A 16,654-nucleotide genomic window follows, 5' to 3' on the forward strand; every position below is an offset into this window, starting at 1 on the left:
GAGCAAAAATATCTTATTAAAAAAAGACTTCCAGTTCTGGAAATTTGGAACCAGCAGATACACTATCATCAAACTAGCGGGGAGTTATTTCCTAGTAGTAATTAACGAGTGACGGAAAACGACAATCAATAATATTTCCCTCGTTTTGAACATGGAGTCATGCTACTGGCGGCACCAAAACAAAACGAAGATAAGAAGACAAAACGCTACTCTCTCTTTCACTCATTTTCTGTTCAATCTATCAAACCAAGAGCAGAGAGCAAAAACAATTAATGGCTACTTTACCATTCTCTGCAGCTCAATCGAGTTCAGTTTCGGGCTTCAACTACAGAGCCAATCATTCCAATCTTTTCTTTGTTAGAACCCCACGATTTTTCAATCGTTTAAAAAGAAGAAACTTGTCCGTCAAGAACATTACTAGTGACCAAAGGCAAGAATTGAAAGATCCCTCAGTCAATGGAGAAGGTTCTTGTTGTACTACTAATAATTTCTTCCCTTTCTAGTCTCTTTTGCAGTTTGGCGTTCTCTCGTTCAATAGCGTGTACTGGTATTTTTCATGTGTTTTTGTGTGTTTACAGCTTCTTTAGAGACCCTCGAACCTGATTCTGCATCTATTGCAGCCAGTATTCAATACCATGCAGAATTCACACCATTATTCTCTCCAGAACATTTTGATCTTCCCAAGGCGTTTGTGGCAACTGCAGAAAGCGTTCGCGATTCGCTAATTATAAATTGGAATGCCACATATAAGTACTACGAGAAGATGAATGTAAAGCAGGCTTATTACCTGTCTATGGAGTATCTACAGGTTCAGTACTATCGGTTTTCTGGTGGCTACAACTACTAAAAACCAATCCTACTGTGCTAGTTCGGTTAGTTCTTGCTGATGATTTGTTATGTACTGTGTTTTTTTATGTCGCAGGGCAGAGCATTGCTAAATGCCATCGGGAACTTGGAGCTTTCAGGAGCTTACGCTGATGCTTTGAAAAGGTTGGGCCACGAGTTAGAGGACGTAGCTGGACAGGTAAGATGTTTTTATGATAAGTTTTGTTCAATCATCATGGCTGATCGCTCCTGTTTTTTTGGGTTACAAAGGAGATGTTCGAATCACTCCTTTATGCCTCGTCTCCTGATTTATGAGTGCAATCCAAATGATTTGCTTATAGGTATTGGTAAATTGGATTTTCTTAACTCAAAATAGCGTTGCCTAATGGTGCATCCAAATCCCAACAGTCTGACTTTCTTTCCGTAAAATGACTGGCTTCGAAACAGTTTTTACATGGAATGAATTAAGTATTTACTAAATCTTATGCTATTGTATCGGGATTCGGAACACACACTCATTGATAACTTTGCCGAGCTTTATATGTTTTTCTCTATCAGGCATCCCTATAAACATAGCAACATTGTGTATAAGCATTCTTAAATCTTTCTGTTAAATTTACGAATGTCAGGAACCAGATGCTGCACTGGGGAATGGGGGCTTAGGGCGGCTTGCTTCCTGCTTTCTGGATTCGTTAGCAACACTGAATTATCCTGCTTGGGGCTATGGACTCAGGTACAAATATGGCTTGTTCAAACAGCTCATCACAAAAGATGGGCAGGAGGAAGTTGCAGAAAATTGGCTTGAGGTATTCATTTGAGTTTAGTATTGTTCAAACAGCTCATCATTTTTTTTTGTATAGCCCCCTAAATCTCGTTTGAAGGTTTATTGACATAAATTCAAAGCTGATTGCTTTTATGCATAATGCATAATTTATATGTTCCTCTATTTGTTTAATAATTGAAGCATCTCTTGGCAGATGGGCAATCCATGGGAAATTGTAAGAAATGATGTCTCCTATTCTGTTAAATTCTATGGAGAAGTTATTTCCAAGCCTGATGGAAGTAAAGAATGGATTGGAGGAGAAAACATCACAGCTGTTGCGTATGATGTCCCAATTCCTGGATATAAAACTAAAACCACAATAAACCTTAGATTGTGGTCCACTAAAGTTGCACCGAATGAATTTGATTTACGTGCTTATAATGCTGGCGATCATGCCAAGGCGTGTGCAGCTATAAAGAATGCCGAAAAGGTCTGTGAAGTAACAATCATATAGCAGTTAATTTCATGAATCTGTTTATGATCAACAAACTAAGACACTGAAATTTTAAGATCCGCTTGGGCACTATATGGCAAATTATATGTGAAAGTGTGTGTCTGTCCAGATCTGTTGAGAGCACCTCGGTACATGTCTATAGGGATTAGAAACGGTTTATTAGAATTTCTAATACCAAAGCTGATGGTTCCATTTGATGATTTGTTGTGATCAGATTTGCTACATATTATACCCTGGAGATGAATCAATTGAGGGCAAGATTCTACGGTTGAAGCAACAATATACACTATGCTCTGCATCTCTCCAAGATATCATTGCTCACTTTGAAAGGAGATCAGGGAAGCCTGTAAATTGGGAAAATTTTCCAGATAAGGTTGCAGTGCAAATGAATGACACTCATCCAACACTTTGCATCCCGGAGCTGATAAGAATTTTGATAGATTTGAAGGGTTTGAGCTGGAAGGAATCATGGGATATTACTCAGAGGTACTTCTCTACATGGGCTTTTGCACTTCTGTGGCAACCAGTGGGGCAGTAATTAAACTATGCTTGTTCCACAGCGTATGAATGTGTCTGCTGCACATCTGCTTGCATTTGAATTAATTTATAGTTGATCCATACAAAGATCACCGTTCCAGTATAATAATTTTGTTACACATCGATTGGCTATATGTTGGCTTCTAGTTGTGGTTGCTAATAACCCCCAGGATTCTGTGATTTATGCAGAACTGTTGCATACACAAATCACACAGTTTTGCCTGAGGCTCTGGAGAAATGGAGCTTAGACCTTTTGCAGAAACTTCTGCCACGACATGTTGAGATCATTAGGATGATTGATGAAGAGGTAAGATTAAAGAGGTGGGATGATTTTTACAGACATCAATTATTTAGACTTTTTCCTCTTCAATTCTGTTGTCACTTGTCATCTATTCCTTCTGTAATCCAGCTGATTCATACCATAATTGCGGAGTATGGCACAGAGGATCTCGACTTGTTGCAGCATAAGCTAAAGCAAATGAGAATTCTTGATAATATTGAGTTGCCTGACTCAGTTCTAGAATTTTTAGTTAAACAAGAAGAAAGTTCTGTTGTTGACTCCATTAAGGAAGTTAAAGGCTCAGATAAAGAAACTGAATCTGCTGCTGAAGAACAGGACACTGATGCGAAAGATATGGTGACATTTGACCCAGATCCAAATCTGCCAAAGATGGTCCGCATGGCTAATCTATGTGTTGTCAGCGGGTCTGCTGTAAATGGAGTTGCTGAGATTCACAGTGAAATAGTAAAAAATGAAGTATTTAATGAGTTCTATAAGGCAAGTAAATTAGTATTCTGTTCTGCTTCTCATATCACTTTCTGATCATGAAATTGCATGAATATTCTCGAGGATAAAAGTAAATAATGAGATCTTGTATTTCTTCAGGACTACTGTGCATTGAATTTTCTTCAGGATTAAAGTAATTTCAGTATCCATTACTTTTTGGCAGTTGTGGCCTGAGAAATTTCAGAATAAAACAAATGGGGTGACACCAAGAAGATGGATTCGTTTTTGCAATCCAGATCTCAGTAAAATCATAACCAAGTGGACTGGAACAGATGATTGGGTCTTAAACACTGAGAAACTGTCGACACTTGCAAAGGTAAATTGTTATTTGTTACATTACAACCTACTGGTTGCCCTGTGCTCAACTTAGATCTCTGGTGACATTTCAATTGTAACTTCACTTGAAATGTTTTCTGACGCCCATATTTTGATGTGCCACTCTTGCATGTGTGCGAGTCTTTCCTTTTACATTTCAGGACAACAGTGAATTTGACCTCATCAGCTTCATACATATTAGATTTTGACAGATAAATGCAAGTTTTTCGCAGTTTTCTGATAATGAGGACCTCCAATCTGAGTGGAGGGAAGCCAAAAAAAGAAACAAGATCAAGGTTGCGGACTTCCTTAAAGAAAAGACTGGATATATTGTCAATGCTGACGCAATGTTTGATGTACAGGTTATTTCCTGCCTACCCTTACCTTGATCTGTTTCTGTTTTATCTGATCATACAACTCTATAGAAGTCATTTCGGTCTTTAGTCCTGGTGCTTGATATCTGATTTCTGGTACTAAAAAGCTCCGAGTAAAACATTGACACTTTAAATTGAATAGGTGGCGCTGATGATGATCAATGGCAACAATCATTTCTTGAATTGCACTGGTCTCACTTTTGTTGATACAAGTGATGTTGAGCAAAAAATAAAATACATCTTAAAGGATAACTTCTTCGTCTTTATTTTATTTACAAATGAAAAGTATCTCGAGTCTATAAGTAATATAATAATTCTAATTCTCAGGTAAAGCGCATCCACGAATACAAGCGGCAGTTACTGAATATAATGGGAATTGTATATCGCTATAAGAAAATGAAAGAAATGAGTCCTGAGGAAAGAAAGGCGACGTATGTTCCTAGGGTATGTATATTTGGAGGCAAAGCATTTGCTACATACGTCCAAGCCAAGAGGATTGTGAAATTTATCACAGATGTGGGAACTACTGTTAATCATGATGCAGACATAGGCGACCTTTTGAAGGTATAGCTTGGCTAAGTGATCATCAATACTCATCAATTATGTCCAAATGCTGATGTCTGAAAATCGTGAGCTTCTTCTCATATTTGCGTTCTTGTTTGTCACCCTTATTTCAGGTTGTCTTTGTACCTGATTACAATGTCAGTGTGGCAGAGGTACTGATTCCAGGAAGCGAGCTTTCGCAGCACATCAGGTATTCATGTTACTTCAGAATTACAGGGTTTCCTTTCTTTTCTTCCTTACAATTCAGATGAATAAGATGTGTTCAATATCCTTGACACCTTCTACCACAAATCTGACAAAAGAAGCATGTGAATTACTGCAAAAACTGCCACCCAAATTACATCAAGATTGCTAATTATTCTTGGTAGTTCTGCAGGATGTTGGTTCCATTATTAATTCAAGATTTTAGTTATTGATTCAACTGTATCTTATTATTTGATTGCTCAGCACGGCTGGAATGGAGGCCAGTGGAACCAGCAATATGAAGTTTGCAATGAATGGCTGCATTCTTATTGGCACCTTAGATGGAGCTAATGTTGAAATAAGGCAAGAGGTCGGCGAAGATAATTTTTTCCTCTTTGGTGCAGAGGCACACGAAATTGCAGGCCTAAGAAAGGAAAGGGCTGAGGGAAAAGTAGGCCTGCTGTACAAGACTACACTCTTTTTTTTACTTTCCCAAACATTCTCATCTGATTTCCATAACTTCTCCTGACATTTGACCAAAACTCCGCTACCAACTCCCTGTTTTAAAGTAAACTGAGGTAAAAAGAAAGAAAGTGAGTCTATCATTATCCAAGTCACTTTATCTATCTCATCTTGTTTGCAGTTTATCCCTGATCCAAGGTTCGAAGAAGTAAAGGCGTTTGTCAGAAATGGTGTTTTTGGCCATTACAACTATGAAGAACTCATGGGATCCTTGGAAGGAAATGAAGGTTATGGCCGAGCTGATTATTTCCTTGTTGGCAAGGATTTCCCTAGTTATGTAGAGTGCCAGGAGAAGGTTGATGAGGCATATAAAGATCAGAAAGTAAGTAGCATTTGCTAGACACGCACATATTGCAGACATAGCATACAACTTTTCTTGTCCCTTCATATGCTGCACTGATAGATCAGTGTTCAAATAATTTTTTTGATAGTTAGTTTATAAAATAAAGGCATAGAAATCTGAAGAGTGAAATCTATATGACTAATCATCTTTGAACTTCAATGAAACATACATATACAATGTCCATGAATATCCTGCATGTATGTGCTCCCTTGCAAATTCAACCCTGTAAAATGTGGCTGGAGGTAATTTGTTCCACAGGTAAAATCATTTTTACATTTATGCCTAAAGTTTATATTTATAGATGTATGGAATTATTATATATAGAAGCATGCCTAGTGGATTGATTACAGTGCAAGATGTGTGCTGATAAACTCAATGATAACTGGGGCAGAGATGGACAAAAATGTCGATTTTGAATACAGCTGGCTCATACAAGTTCAGCAGTGACAGAACGATTCACGAATATGCAAGAGATATATGGAGGATCCAACCTGTTCTATTGCCTTGAATTGATTATATCTGCAGGGCGGGGGGTGCGAACTATATTGGTGTAAACCCCACATTTGATGTACTGTTATTACATACGATTCATGAATATGCGAGAGACATATGTATGGGAGGACGATGGAGTTTTTGGGGTTTGGTATGCCTCCTTCATTAATTTGTTGCCTTTCTAGAAACGTAGGGAAGAAGAGATACAAATGAAGCAAGTGCTTTTAGAAAAAGAAGCAGGCAGCAATCCCAGATATGATGCTTGTTTCCAGAATTGTACTCTAGCATCTGCCATTATTGGAGACGCTAGTAATGATTGTAAGGTTGAAGGTGATGGTATTATCGTAAATAAATCAAGTCATTCTTGTTAGTTTTAGGGTGACGTGTGATTTTGGAATTAAATGTAATAATGTCATGCCAATAGTACCACTCTCCGACACATAGGTTATTTCCGCGCCTGGCTGTGGCACGTAACAAAATTATCTTGAAGGTGAAAAATTAATATTTAAATTATATACTCTCTTTTTTTGACATTGTAGAAACAAGGATGCTATAAAATATTTTAATCTAATTTATTATTTATATAAACTGTTAATTGTTTTGTTAATCACCTTGTTAAAAGGTTTAATAGTAACTTTTTTTATTTAACCGATGTAAAGAACTTATGGTTAAATGATAGTAATTAAGACTATTACTTATTTTTCTCATACTTAGAGTTAGTTAACCAAATTATTTCCTATGTATGTTTTTGATAACAAAATGAACCTATATAATTTATGTGCTTGTTTGGGATATTGCATTTCAAAATGTTTTTTTATTTATAAAAATATTAAAATAATATTTTTAAAATTTATTTTTCACATTATATGAAACCAGTTTAATTAGTTGGTATTACAGATCTCACCGAATTGATCAGTGCAACAATTCAGTTAGTGTAACTAGTTTTCTTTACACAAACAAAAATATGTGTACAAATACTAAAATAATTTTTTAAAAATAATTTTTTTCTATTTTTTTCTTATGGAGGCATTTTCTACAATGGCTTTAAGGCATTACAAGGAGCATAATAGCAAAAATATGTGTACAAATACACCGAATTGGGTGTTAACTATTTTTTTCTTTATTTCTTTTTTAGTGAATTTGACTAATCTAATTTGATGATTAATTATTTAATAAACAAATACTAAAAGACATGGTGAAAATATTGTTTACCACACGCGACTCAACACGGAAACACAAATCATTGTAGTTGCCACATGTATCCTTTTTTTTCCATTCATGTTTTTTTTTTAATTACGCCATTTTAAGATCAATTTGATGGCCAATTTAAACAAATTTATTGAAGAATTCAAAGATGGAGGATTAAGGTGAAAAAAATTGAGGAAATGGGTGGCAATTCAAAATTACCATTGAAGGCAAAAGGTCTATTCAAAAAATTAATCTACAAACACCCAACCTCGCATATTTTTTTAGAGCCCTAAAATTAATCTCAGATAGAAAACAGCTGTAATCTACTCGGTGCTCTATATTGCATCATAGGCAATATTTTTGGAATAATTTCTGCCTTCATAACTCACTGTCTGTTTTGCATTATATTAATCACTTGTGCTTTTCTAATTATAATTTACATGACATTCACCACGGGTGTCCTGCATGTTTATTTTTGAATTTTAAAAGCGCTCATAAATTATATTTTTAATAATTATTTTGATATGCCATGTAAATAATAAAATTTTAAAAATAAAAAATAATATTTTAATATATTTTCAAAAAAAAAAAACTGTTTTAAAACATTTGCTCCGATATAAAACAGGCTGGTAGTTGCGCGGGCCGGGGACAATATGTCCTCAACCGTTTGATTTGATAAATCATTCAATTTCCGTGATTATATATATATATATATATATATATATATATAGAGAGAGAGAGAGAGAGAGAGAGAGAGAGAGAGAGAGAGAGAAAAGGAGGAGAGAGAGAGGGGTCACATGGATCCGGAACTCGAACTTTATGCACATTAACTGGGAGTGCCATTAGAGAAGAAGAGGTGGAGACCGGAGCTGAGAGTGCAAATTCTTTGCTGTCTAATTCCAATCTCTTCACGGACGGGCATTGCAGATAATGCCATGGTCTTCGGATCTACAGAACAACAAGGACATCGTAATTTATATATGGGGTTGATGAGATCACAAGGAATGTGGCCTTATTGCCTGCCATCTTGAGAGGGCTAGCTCTTGGATGCTTGCTTCTGTTTTTTAATTCAAGATCCTGCCATGGCCTTCTCAGGTTCTTACGTTTCTAAAAGATCCAGTACCATCCATTCTCTTTATTCCTTCGATGGGCGAAGCGTGCTCCCTGTCGTCTTGATATTGATAGAACTCCAAAAGTCTGTTGGCCCCCCCCCAGTACTCTTCGCTTCTTTCCTTTTCTCTTTCTAGACTTTCGAGAGCTTGTCTTTTTATATCTTTATTTTTAAATATTATTAATTACTTTCATATATATTAAATAAAAATATTAGCACTGGAGCAAAATAATATATTTAGAATTAACAGTTAAAAATGTTTTTTTTAGAAATACATTAAAATTATTTTTTTTATTTTTTAAATTTATTTTAAATATTATCACATTAAAATAATTTAAAAATATATATTTTTTTAAATTTAAAAAACCATAATTTAAACCGAATTTCCAAATTCATGCACTTACAAACGGTAACTCGATTATTACTATTTTTGTTTTACAAAACATATAAAACAAGATAGTTGCCTTCCATCTAATCTCCAAGATAAAGAAAATAAGCGAACCTCCTCCCTCCACTTTTCCAGATCTCAACAACATTAATCAAAGTCACCTTCTTGCTTCTGCCTTGCCTTCATTATTACGAACAAAAGATGAAGCTCCCTATCTTCCTCCTCCTCCTCCTCCTCTCCCTCATCACTCAAACTTCCCTCTCCAAAGTCACCATCTCCGTGACTCCAACAACCCTCCAGAAATCCGGTGACACAGTGACCATTTCCTGGTCCAACGTTGATTCACCTTCCAAACTCGACTGGCTCGGGCTCTATTCACCTCCTGACTCACCTCACGACCACTTCATTGGCTACAAGTTCCTTTCTTCCTCTCCTTCATGGCAATCCGGGTCGGGTTCCATTTCCTTGCCCATCACCAACCTCCGCTCCAATTACTCTTTCCGGATCTTCCACTGGACCGAATCCGAAATCAACCCCAAACGCCATGACCATGATCACAACCCCCTCCCTGGGACGGCCCATTTTCTGGCGGAGTCGGATGTTGTCGGGTTCGAGTCGGGTCATGGGCCAGAGCAGATCCATTTGGCATATACGGATGTTGAGGACGAGATGAGGGTGATGTTTGTGGTGGGTGATGGAGAGGAGAGGAGTGTGAAGTGGGGAGAGAGGGACGGGGAGTGGAGTCACGTGAGTGTGGCACGTGTGGTGAGGTACGAAAGGGAGGATATGTGTGATGCTCCGGCAAATGGGAGTATTGGGTGGAGAGATCCGGGTTGGATCCATGATGGGGTAATGAAGGATTTGAAGAAAGGTGTTAGGTATTATTATCAGGTAATCTAATTTTTAATTGATATTTAATCTCTGTTTTTTTCTTTATAATTTTTAATTCAGGCATGAGAAATATCCGTTTTTTTTTGTGTTTTTGCTCATTTCCATTCTTTTAGTCCATAATTTAGCTTGGAAGACTTCAATTTTGTTTTGCTGCACGGTTTAGTGGTTGCTTTTCTGGAGCTACCTTGGTTTTGCAGCATGTTAGAATTTCTTTTTCTATTTTCAAAAAATCACATACATCCATGCCTTTAGGGATGAAAGCTAGATGGAAAAAGGCAAAGTTTTCTGCTGCATGTGCCAGGCTCATGCTTTTCACGAGATTGATAATTGAGTGAAAGATTGATTTTTGGAATTTGGTTGCTTTTCTAATGTGCATTTTCCTCTTCTTCCGCTTGCTATTTAATTGTAGAATGCATTCTACTACGAATATCATTCTTAAAACTACATGTTATTGGCTTGGCAAGTTGTTTCAATCGCACTTCATTTTCCTTGTTTTGCGCCGACTGCCAAACAACATAACGTTTTCAGAAACATTCTGACATCAATTATCAAATCTGGAGTCAATCATAGTTTTCATGGTCATCCACAGTGTAAAATTCTGCTTTCGCTGCCTCTTTTCATATGACCAGCTGCTTTGATCTGTATTCACCTGATTTCTCTATGTCATGTACATGAGTGGATAAATCGGGTAGTATTATCTGCTTCTTACCCAGATGACACGCTTCTAACTTCACTGCAGCAACAACTGTAGTTGATAAATTTCAATTAGCTAGCTTGCCCACCATCTGAGTTGGAAAATCTTGATAACAGGTTGGAAGCGACTCTAAGGGTTGGAGCACAACTAGGAGCTTTGTCTCTCGGAATGGAGACTCGGATGAAACAATAGCCTTCCTGTTTGGGGACATGGGAGCTTCAACACCATATGCTACCTTTATCCGTACACAAGATGAAAGCATATCAACCATGAAGTGGATCCTCCGAGACATAGAAGCTATTGGTGACAAGCATGCTTTTGTTTCTCATATAGGAGATATCAGCTATGCAAGAGGGTACTCATGGTTGTGGGACCATTTTTTTACCCAAGTAGAACCTGTTGCTTCCAAAGTGCCGTACCATGTGTGCATTGGCAATCATGAGTACGATTGGCCCTTACAGCCCTGGAAACCAGATTGGGCCAATGCAGTTTACGGAACTGATGGTGGTGGTGAATGTGGGGTTCCTTACAGCCTAAAATTTAACATGCCAGGGAACTCTTCAGACTCAACTGGGACCCGTGCTCCTGCAACCCGAAACCTTTACTACTCTTTTGACACAGGGGCTGTACATTTTGTGTACATATCAACTGAGACCAATTTTGTTGCTGGGAGCAGCCAATATAACTTTATAAAGCAAGATCTGGAATCAGTTGACCGGAGCAAGACTCCTTTTGTGGTAGTCCAAGGGCACAGACCAATGTATACTACTAGCAATGAAAACGGGGATGCCCCAATGAGGAACAAAATGCTTGAGCACTTGGAACCTTTGTTTACGAAATACAATGTTACCCTTGCACTGTGGGGTCATGTGCATAGATACGAAAGGTTTTGTCCAGTGAATAACTTCATCTGCGGAAGCACTTGGAAGGGATTTCCAGTCCATGCTGTGATTGGCATGGCAGGACAAGACTGGCAGCCCATCTGGGAGCCAAGATCAGACCACCCAAATGATCCAATTTTTCCACAGCCAGCCAGGTCTATGTTCCGTGGGGGGGAGTTCGGGTACACCAAATTGGTTGCCACAAAGGAGAAGCTAACACTTACTTATGTAGGTAACCATGATGGAAAGATGCACGATATGGTTGAGTTTTTGGCATCTGGAGAAGTTCTCAGTGGTGATGATAGCATTAGTGTGGATGCTGGAGCCAGGATTGGGGTGGTTGATTCTACGTTCTCATGGTATGTCAAGGGGGCAAGTGTTCTTGTCCTTGGGGCTTTTGTGGGCTATATTCTTGGCTACGCATCCCATTCCAGGAAGCAAAATGGTAACAAGGCCAGCTGGACTCCTGTGAAAAGTGAGGATATATGAAAGATTACGAGGAAATTATGATGCTGGGCTATACATGCAGGACATGGTTCCTCGTATTTTTGGAGCTTGTGTGCAATGGGTCGTTAAAGTTTCTGGTGCGCTAAAATGAAGCCCTCTCTAATTGTTTTCTGAGAAGATGAAGCCCTCCTACTACTTTGTCTAATAAGGTTTGCTAAAAAACTACCTCATCGTACTTGTATACTGTAAATACTAAATACTAAATCTTTGTTCTGTATTTTGCGAGAATAAAAGCATTAAAAAGGATTGTATGATAGCATACGCTTTTGTAGCAACATGTTTTGATGGAGCAAAAACTAATCTGTTTGTAAAGTCGATTGCGTTGTGTTTATAAATTGCATTCCCTTTTAGGTTAGGTGACACAATGGGCTCTACCGGCCGTGCTTTCTAACACGTATTCTGAATTTCACTGCTAATCGCTACAGAGCTGACAAAATTTCATGGGAAGTTTTGCTGTTCTATTTTCGGGTCAGAAGAAGATCAGTAACCCCATTTCTCCAACCTATGAGTTTGTGAAGTAGATCATATGGATAAATTATATGCCGAAGAAACAAAGAATAGAATTTTTTATTAACAATATCTTGAAAGAGACGCTCTCTTTAAATACAACTGGGATTTCGAGATGTCAAATGAATGCCGTTGCAACAGCTAAAACAGCAGTTATGCTGAAGGTGATACAGGCTGCCCAGTGTTTCACTTCCCAAGCAAATGACGTGTACGTTGATTAGCTCCTTTCACTCGAGAGTTCAGCTCATCCACATCATCACCAAGGTGATCAAGGGCCTTATTTTGCCTGCGTTAGTGACATTGGTTAGATCATCTGGTAGCTTTGCTCACATAAAATTTTGCTTTTCAAGGTTGATAATGAGAAATATTCTTGGAAGAGAAGCAAAAAATGTTGATAATGAACTTGTAATGCCCCAAAACATTTTACTTTTTCAATTACGAGTGACATCAAACTGACCTGTCAAGTTCACTTCCCATATCAACTGCCATGCCTTTTAAATCACCCAAGATGTTGCTTAAATCTGAAAGCGCATCATCTTGCTTTGCCTTCTCTACCTGGTATCAGCACACCCATATATGCATAAATCTCAACATTACACCACACTTTTATTCTTCCAAGTTCTAATCACCTGTGAAGTACACTAACCTCAACTTCCTGCAGGGCATTTGTTGGTTCAGGAGGAGGAGTTGTAATAGCTGAACGTCCTTTAGGAGCTAATCCCAGCTTTTCTCTTTCTCCTTTGCTGTATTGGTTTACTTTGGATGGTTTATCTGTGGCCAGTAAAGCAGATCATAGAAGAACATAATAAGGCAACGATTTTTATAAAATGAAACAAACCAGTGATGATGGAAACCTGCTGTGATCAAAGGTTCTGTTATGTCCCGGGTCTTCTTTGGCTTCCAAGGCTTAGAGAAGATGCCCCCAAGATTGTTTAAGAGCTTCTCTCCCTGACAATAGCAGTATAAAATCATTAGAAGTTATCCCTGACTGTAGTAATATGTCTGTGGAAGGAATCCCGGTAACAAGACCCAAAGGAATCAAAGGGAAAAAAAGGTATTTTTAAAACAATCAAATATGCTCTTCGATGGTAATCTAATACGCTCTTTGATGGTAGTCAGTATGCTCTTCGATGGTAATCCATTATTAGGTAATGTGTATGTTTTGAACGTTCAAGCAAAATAAAAAGTTCCCTTCTCTTGCAACTACATTTTTTTTCCCTGTTGAGGGTTCTCTTGCCAGGCAGACAGTTGAAATAAAATGACATTATCCTTATAGAATTTTAATACTAAGCCTTAGGTACGCAGCATAGCATCATGGTTTGCTTTCTTTCTAAATAAATTCTCACATCTCAGAGAGAAAACAGAGAATTCAACCAAGTTATTGAATCGAACTGATGCCAACATAAATTTTCTCTCATAATAGCATGGACCAAACGCCAAGCATATCTGGTTAGGGGCATAGAAAAAGTGTTGCATTCCAAGACTCTGTTTTTCCTTTCAAGCATATGCTCAATAATTGCATGGAGATTTGTTTGGAAAAATCCTTGGTGGTGTTATCAAATTCAACCGAAACAGATTTATCTTCGTAGAGGCATATAGGACAAGGCCCTGTTGATGATATAAACATACAAATTGCTCAACCTAACATGATGCACTATGGATTGCTATTGCAGTGAGTCAGAGAGCATGAAAATTTGTTGAGTGCTGATCCCTAGGCTGATGGATTTATTTATATTCAAAGAGCAAAATCAGCCAATATGAACCAAGCCTGAACTCTGAAGATAATAAAGACTAGAATTTCAGTATTATCATCATCTTCTCACCATTCTTTTTAAAAGAACAAAAATCGGTTTCCCGCCTCGAGTAATGCGTACGGAAAATGATTTCATAACAACACATTGAGCTTACCTTACTGAGATCCTTATCCATATCAGCAGCCATGTTATGGGTCCTGGTGATTTGTTCACCCTGAGCATGCAGCATATCTAGAGTCCTTGTAGCATCTTGTTTGATGTCCTCAGCAATCCTGAGGCAGTTATTAACATTGTTTGTTGTCTCCTCAGCCTTGTAGGCAGCGTATTTCTCCAGTTCTTGAACGCTTTGGTTTCTAGCCCTCCCTAGTCACGGAAATCATTCTTGTATCTGTCTTTATCATGGAAAGCATTATCGGGAACATTAAGCATGGACTCGGAAGAAGCTAGTTTTCCGAGATGAAGTGTTTGCTTGGCATTGGATTCATCATCTGAATCAAAAGGGTTAGAGGTAGAAGAGGCTGGAGGGTTCACTGAACTTTGCTTGGTAGCTTTATTATTCGCAGGTGATTTCCCAAATCCAAACATTTTGAGTATGAGCAAAGACTGAACACGTCAATTGAAGACTTGCATGGTTGGGAGTGCAAAACCAGGAAAAGAGAACAATAGAGTCTGCGTGAAACTTCAATTCTGGCACCTAAACATAAACAATGCCAATCAGCTGCAATGACAACGAAGATTTTTCTTCCTCTCCATTTTCTTTCCTTAACGAAATAAATGCTTCATGATGCTAACAGGTGATTTTCCAACCATTTTTATTAAATCTCAAGACGAACACAAACATTAGAAAAACCCAGAAATTAATTACTAACACAACTCCAATTGACACAAGTAGATGAGAAAAACGAGAGAGAACCAGAAACTGTAAGCTGCATTTCGGAAGACATTAAAGTTAAACAAACATGAAGGGATCCCAACTGCTCCTTCTGGTTATCTCGGGTCTTGAACAACAGCAAAAAGAAAAGCCAAATTAATGAAACGCACAACGGAATTTGGCCCAGAAGAGTGAAAATTACCGTTCCAACGAATACAAAATAGTAAATTCCTGGTCTTTCCATCTTATCCAGACAATTGAGTCATATTTTCAATAAGAAGATATCACGAAGAAAAGCATAAGAATCAAACAACGAAGGAAAAAGAAATAAAAAAAAATCTTGCTTTGAAGAAATGCAAGATAAATGGAAATTCAAAGCAAAATCACTAGAACTAAAAAAGGGAAAGCAATAAAAGAATGGGTACCTCAGACCCGAATGAAAGAATGAGAGTAGATATTATAATTCTTGGGCGATTGCCAAGAAAGGTTTCACGCAGAAGACCAGAGCCAGAGGATGGGAATCAGAGGGAGGTTTGTTTATTAAACTCCTTCTGATACAAGTAATACAAGGAAGAGAGATAATTTTTAGCAATATTCTCTGTCTATCTGTCTGTGTTTGAAAAAATCAAGCAGATGGGAGGCGCCGCGAAAAACAAGAAAGGCTCTTCTTTCTCCCTCTCTAATCTGAGAAATCTCGTCCCCATGGAAATGGAAGAAGAGTACTTATGTTATATAAGTTCCCCTTACGAATTTTCAGACCGTTGCGATTCCTTTGTCCTCTTTCCCTTCTCTATAATTTAATAAAATAATTGACGTTTTCAGTTTTTAAGGAAAGATTATTTAGCTTATTAGTTTGGATGGGTCAAGGTCCATGTTCGATTCTTCTAGTCAGGCCCAATTATTTTCAAATTTTGTTTCCTACGGGATCAAGCCTAACTGGTTGTTGACTCAAAAAGGGAATATGGGCTCAATTCTTGGTGCTCAACAAGATGGCACCTCAATTGTTTTTGTGTTTTTGTGGCTGTTTTTAAAAATTTTATTTTTTTAAATTAATTTTTTAATATTTTTTATCATTATAATATTAAAAATAATTTTAAAAAAATAAAAAATATATCATTTTAAAATAATTTTAAATTAAAAATTTTAAAAATAACCGGTACTGCAAAATAAAATGCTTTTTTGAACGTATTTGAAAGTGTTATTACGATTGCTTTTTAAAATATTTTTCATTTTAAAACATGTAAATTTTTAAAAATTATTTTTGATATTAATATATTAAAATGTTATGAAAATATTAAAAATATGTTAATTTAAACTGAAAAAATTTTAAAATTTTTAAAAATAGTTTTGAAATCCAATTCCAAACGGAATATTAATCTTGCAAGGAAGACTGAAGACATGCAGACACTAATGTCTTCAGGTACTCCCCTCATAGAATTTGGCCAACAACAACCCTGAAAGGATGGCTATCCTTCTTCTCTGAAGCAGAGCAAAAATATCTTATTAAAAAAAGACTTCCAGTTCTGGAAATTTGGAACCAGCAGATACACTATCATCAAACTAGCGGGGAGTTATTTCCTAGTAGTAATTAACGAGTGACGGAAAACGACAATCAATAATATTTCCCTCGTTTTGAACATGGA

General features: G+C 37.3%; 2 protein-coding genes and 1 pseudogene across 2 annotated transcripts; 2 read left to right on the forward strand and 1 right to left on the reverse strand.

Moving 5' to 3' along the window:
• Positions 1–508: 508 nt before the first annotated feature.
• Positions 509–6,235, forward strand: LOC133695824 (alpha-1,4 glucan phosphorylase L-2 isozyme, chloroplastic/amyloplastic-like). The gene is made up of 14 exons (XM_062117777.1): positions 509–808; positions 923–1,024; positions 1,455–1,631; positions 1,803–2,078; positions 2,317–2,588; positions 2,829–2,946; positions 3,049–3,417; positions 3,590–3,742; positions 3,975–4,103; positions 4,443–4,679; positions 4,793–4,869; positions 5,127–5,313; positions 5,506–5,706; positions 6,119–6,235. The coding sequence occupies exons 1-14, from the start codon at positions 557–559 to the stop codon at positions 6,233–6,235; spliced, it is 2,667 nt and encodes an 888-aa protein (XP_061973761.1). The 5' UTR covers positions 509–556.
• A 2,749-nt stretch (positions 6,236–8,984) lies between these two features.
• On the forward strand, positions 8,985–12,191 carry LOC133698054 (probable inactive purple acid phosphatase 2). Its single transcript, XM_062120931.1, has 2 exons — positions 8,985–9,797; positions 10,608–12,191. The coding sequence occupies exons 1-2, from the start codon at positions 9,108–9,110 to the stop codon at positions 11,859–11,861; spliced, it is 1,944 nt and encodes a 647-aa protein (XP_061976915.1). The 5' UTR covers positions 8,985–9,107; the 3' UTR covers positions 11,862–12,191.
• LOC133698055 (putative SNAP25 homologous protein SNAP30) lies at positions 10,602–15,788 on the reverse strand (annotated as a pseudogene).
• Between the last annotated feature and the right edge of the window lie 866 nt (positions 15,789–16,654).

Source organism: Populus nigra, chromosome 6 (assembly GCF_951802175.1).
Source record: "Populus nigra chromosome 6, ddPopNigr1.1, whole genome shotgun sequence".
In the NCBI taxonomy this organism is placed as follows: domain Eukaryota; kingdom Viridiplantae; phylum Streptophyta; class Magnoliopsida; order Malpighiales; family Salicaceae; genus Populus; species Populus nigra.

What these genes read in the sequence shown, in the direction of transcription:
- LOC133695824 (XM_062117777.1), top strand. Translation starts at nt 557, where the DNA reads ATGTGTTTTTGTGTGTTTACAGCTTCTTTAGAGACCCTCGAACCTGAT. An exon ending in TGTCTATGGAGTATCTACAG is followed by an intron (nt 809 to 922) that starts GTTCAGTACTAT and finishes TTTATGTCGCAG; the next exon opens with GGCAGAGCATTGCTAAATGC. An exon ending in GAGCTTTCGCAGCACATCAG is followed by an intron (nt 4,870 to 5,126) that starts GTATTCATGTTA and finishes TTGATTGCTCAG; the next exon opens with CACGGCTGGAATGGAGGCCA.
- LOC133698054 (XM_062120931.1), top strand. Translation starts at nt 9,108, where the DNA reads ATGAAGCTCCCTATCTTCCTCCTCCTCCTCCTCCTCTCCCTCATCACT. An exon ending in GTGTTAGGTATTATTATCAG is followed by an intron (nt 9,798 to 10,607) that starts GTAATCTAATTT and finishes TCTTGATAACAG; the next exon opens with GTTGGAAGCGACTCTAAGGG.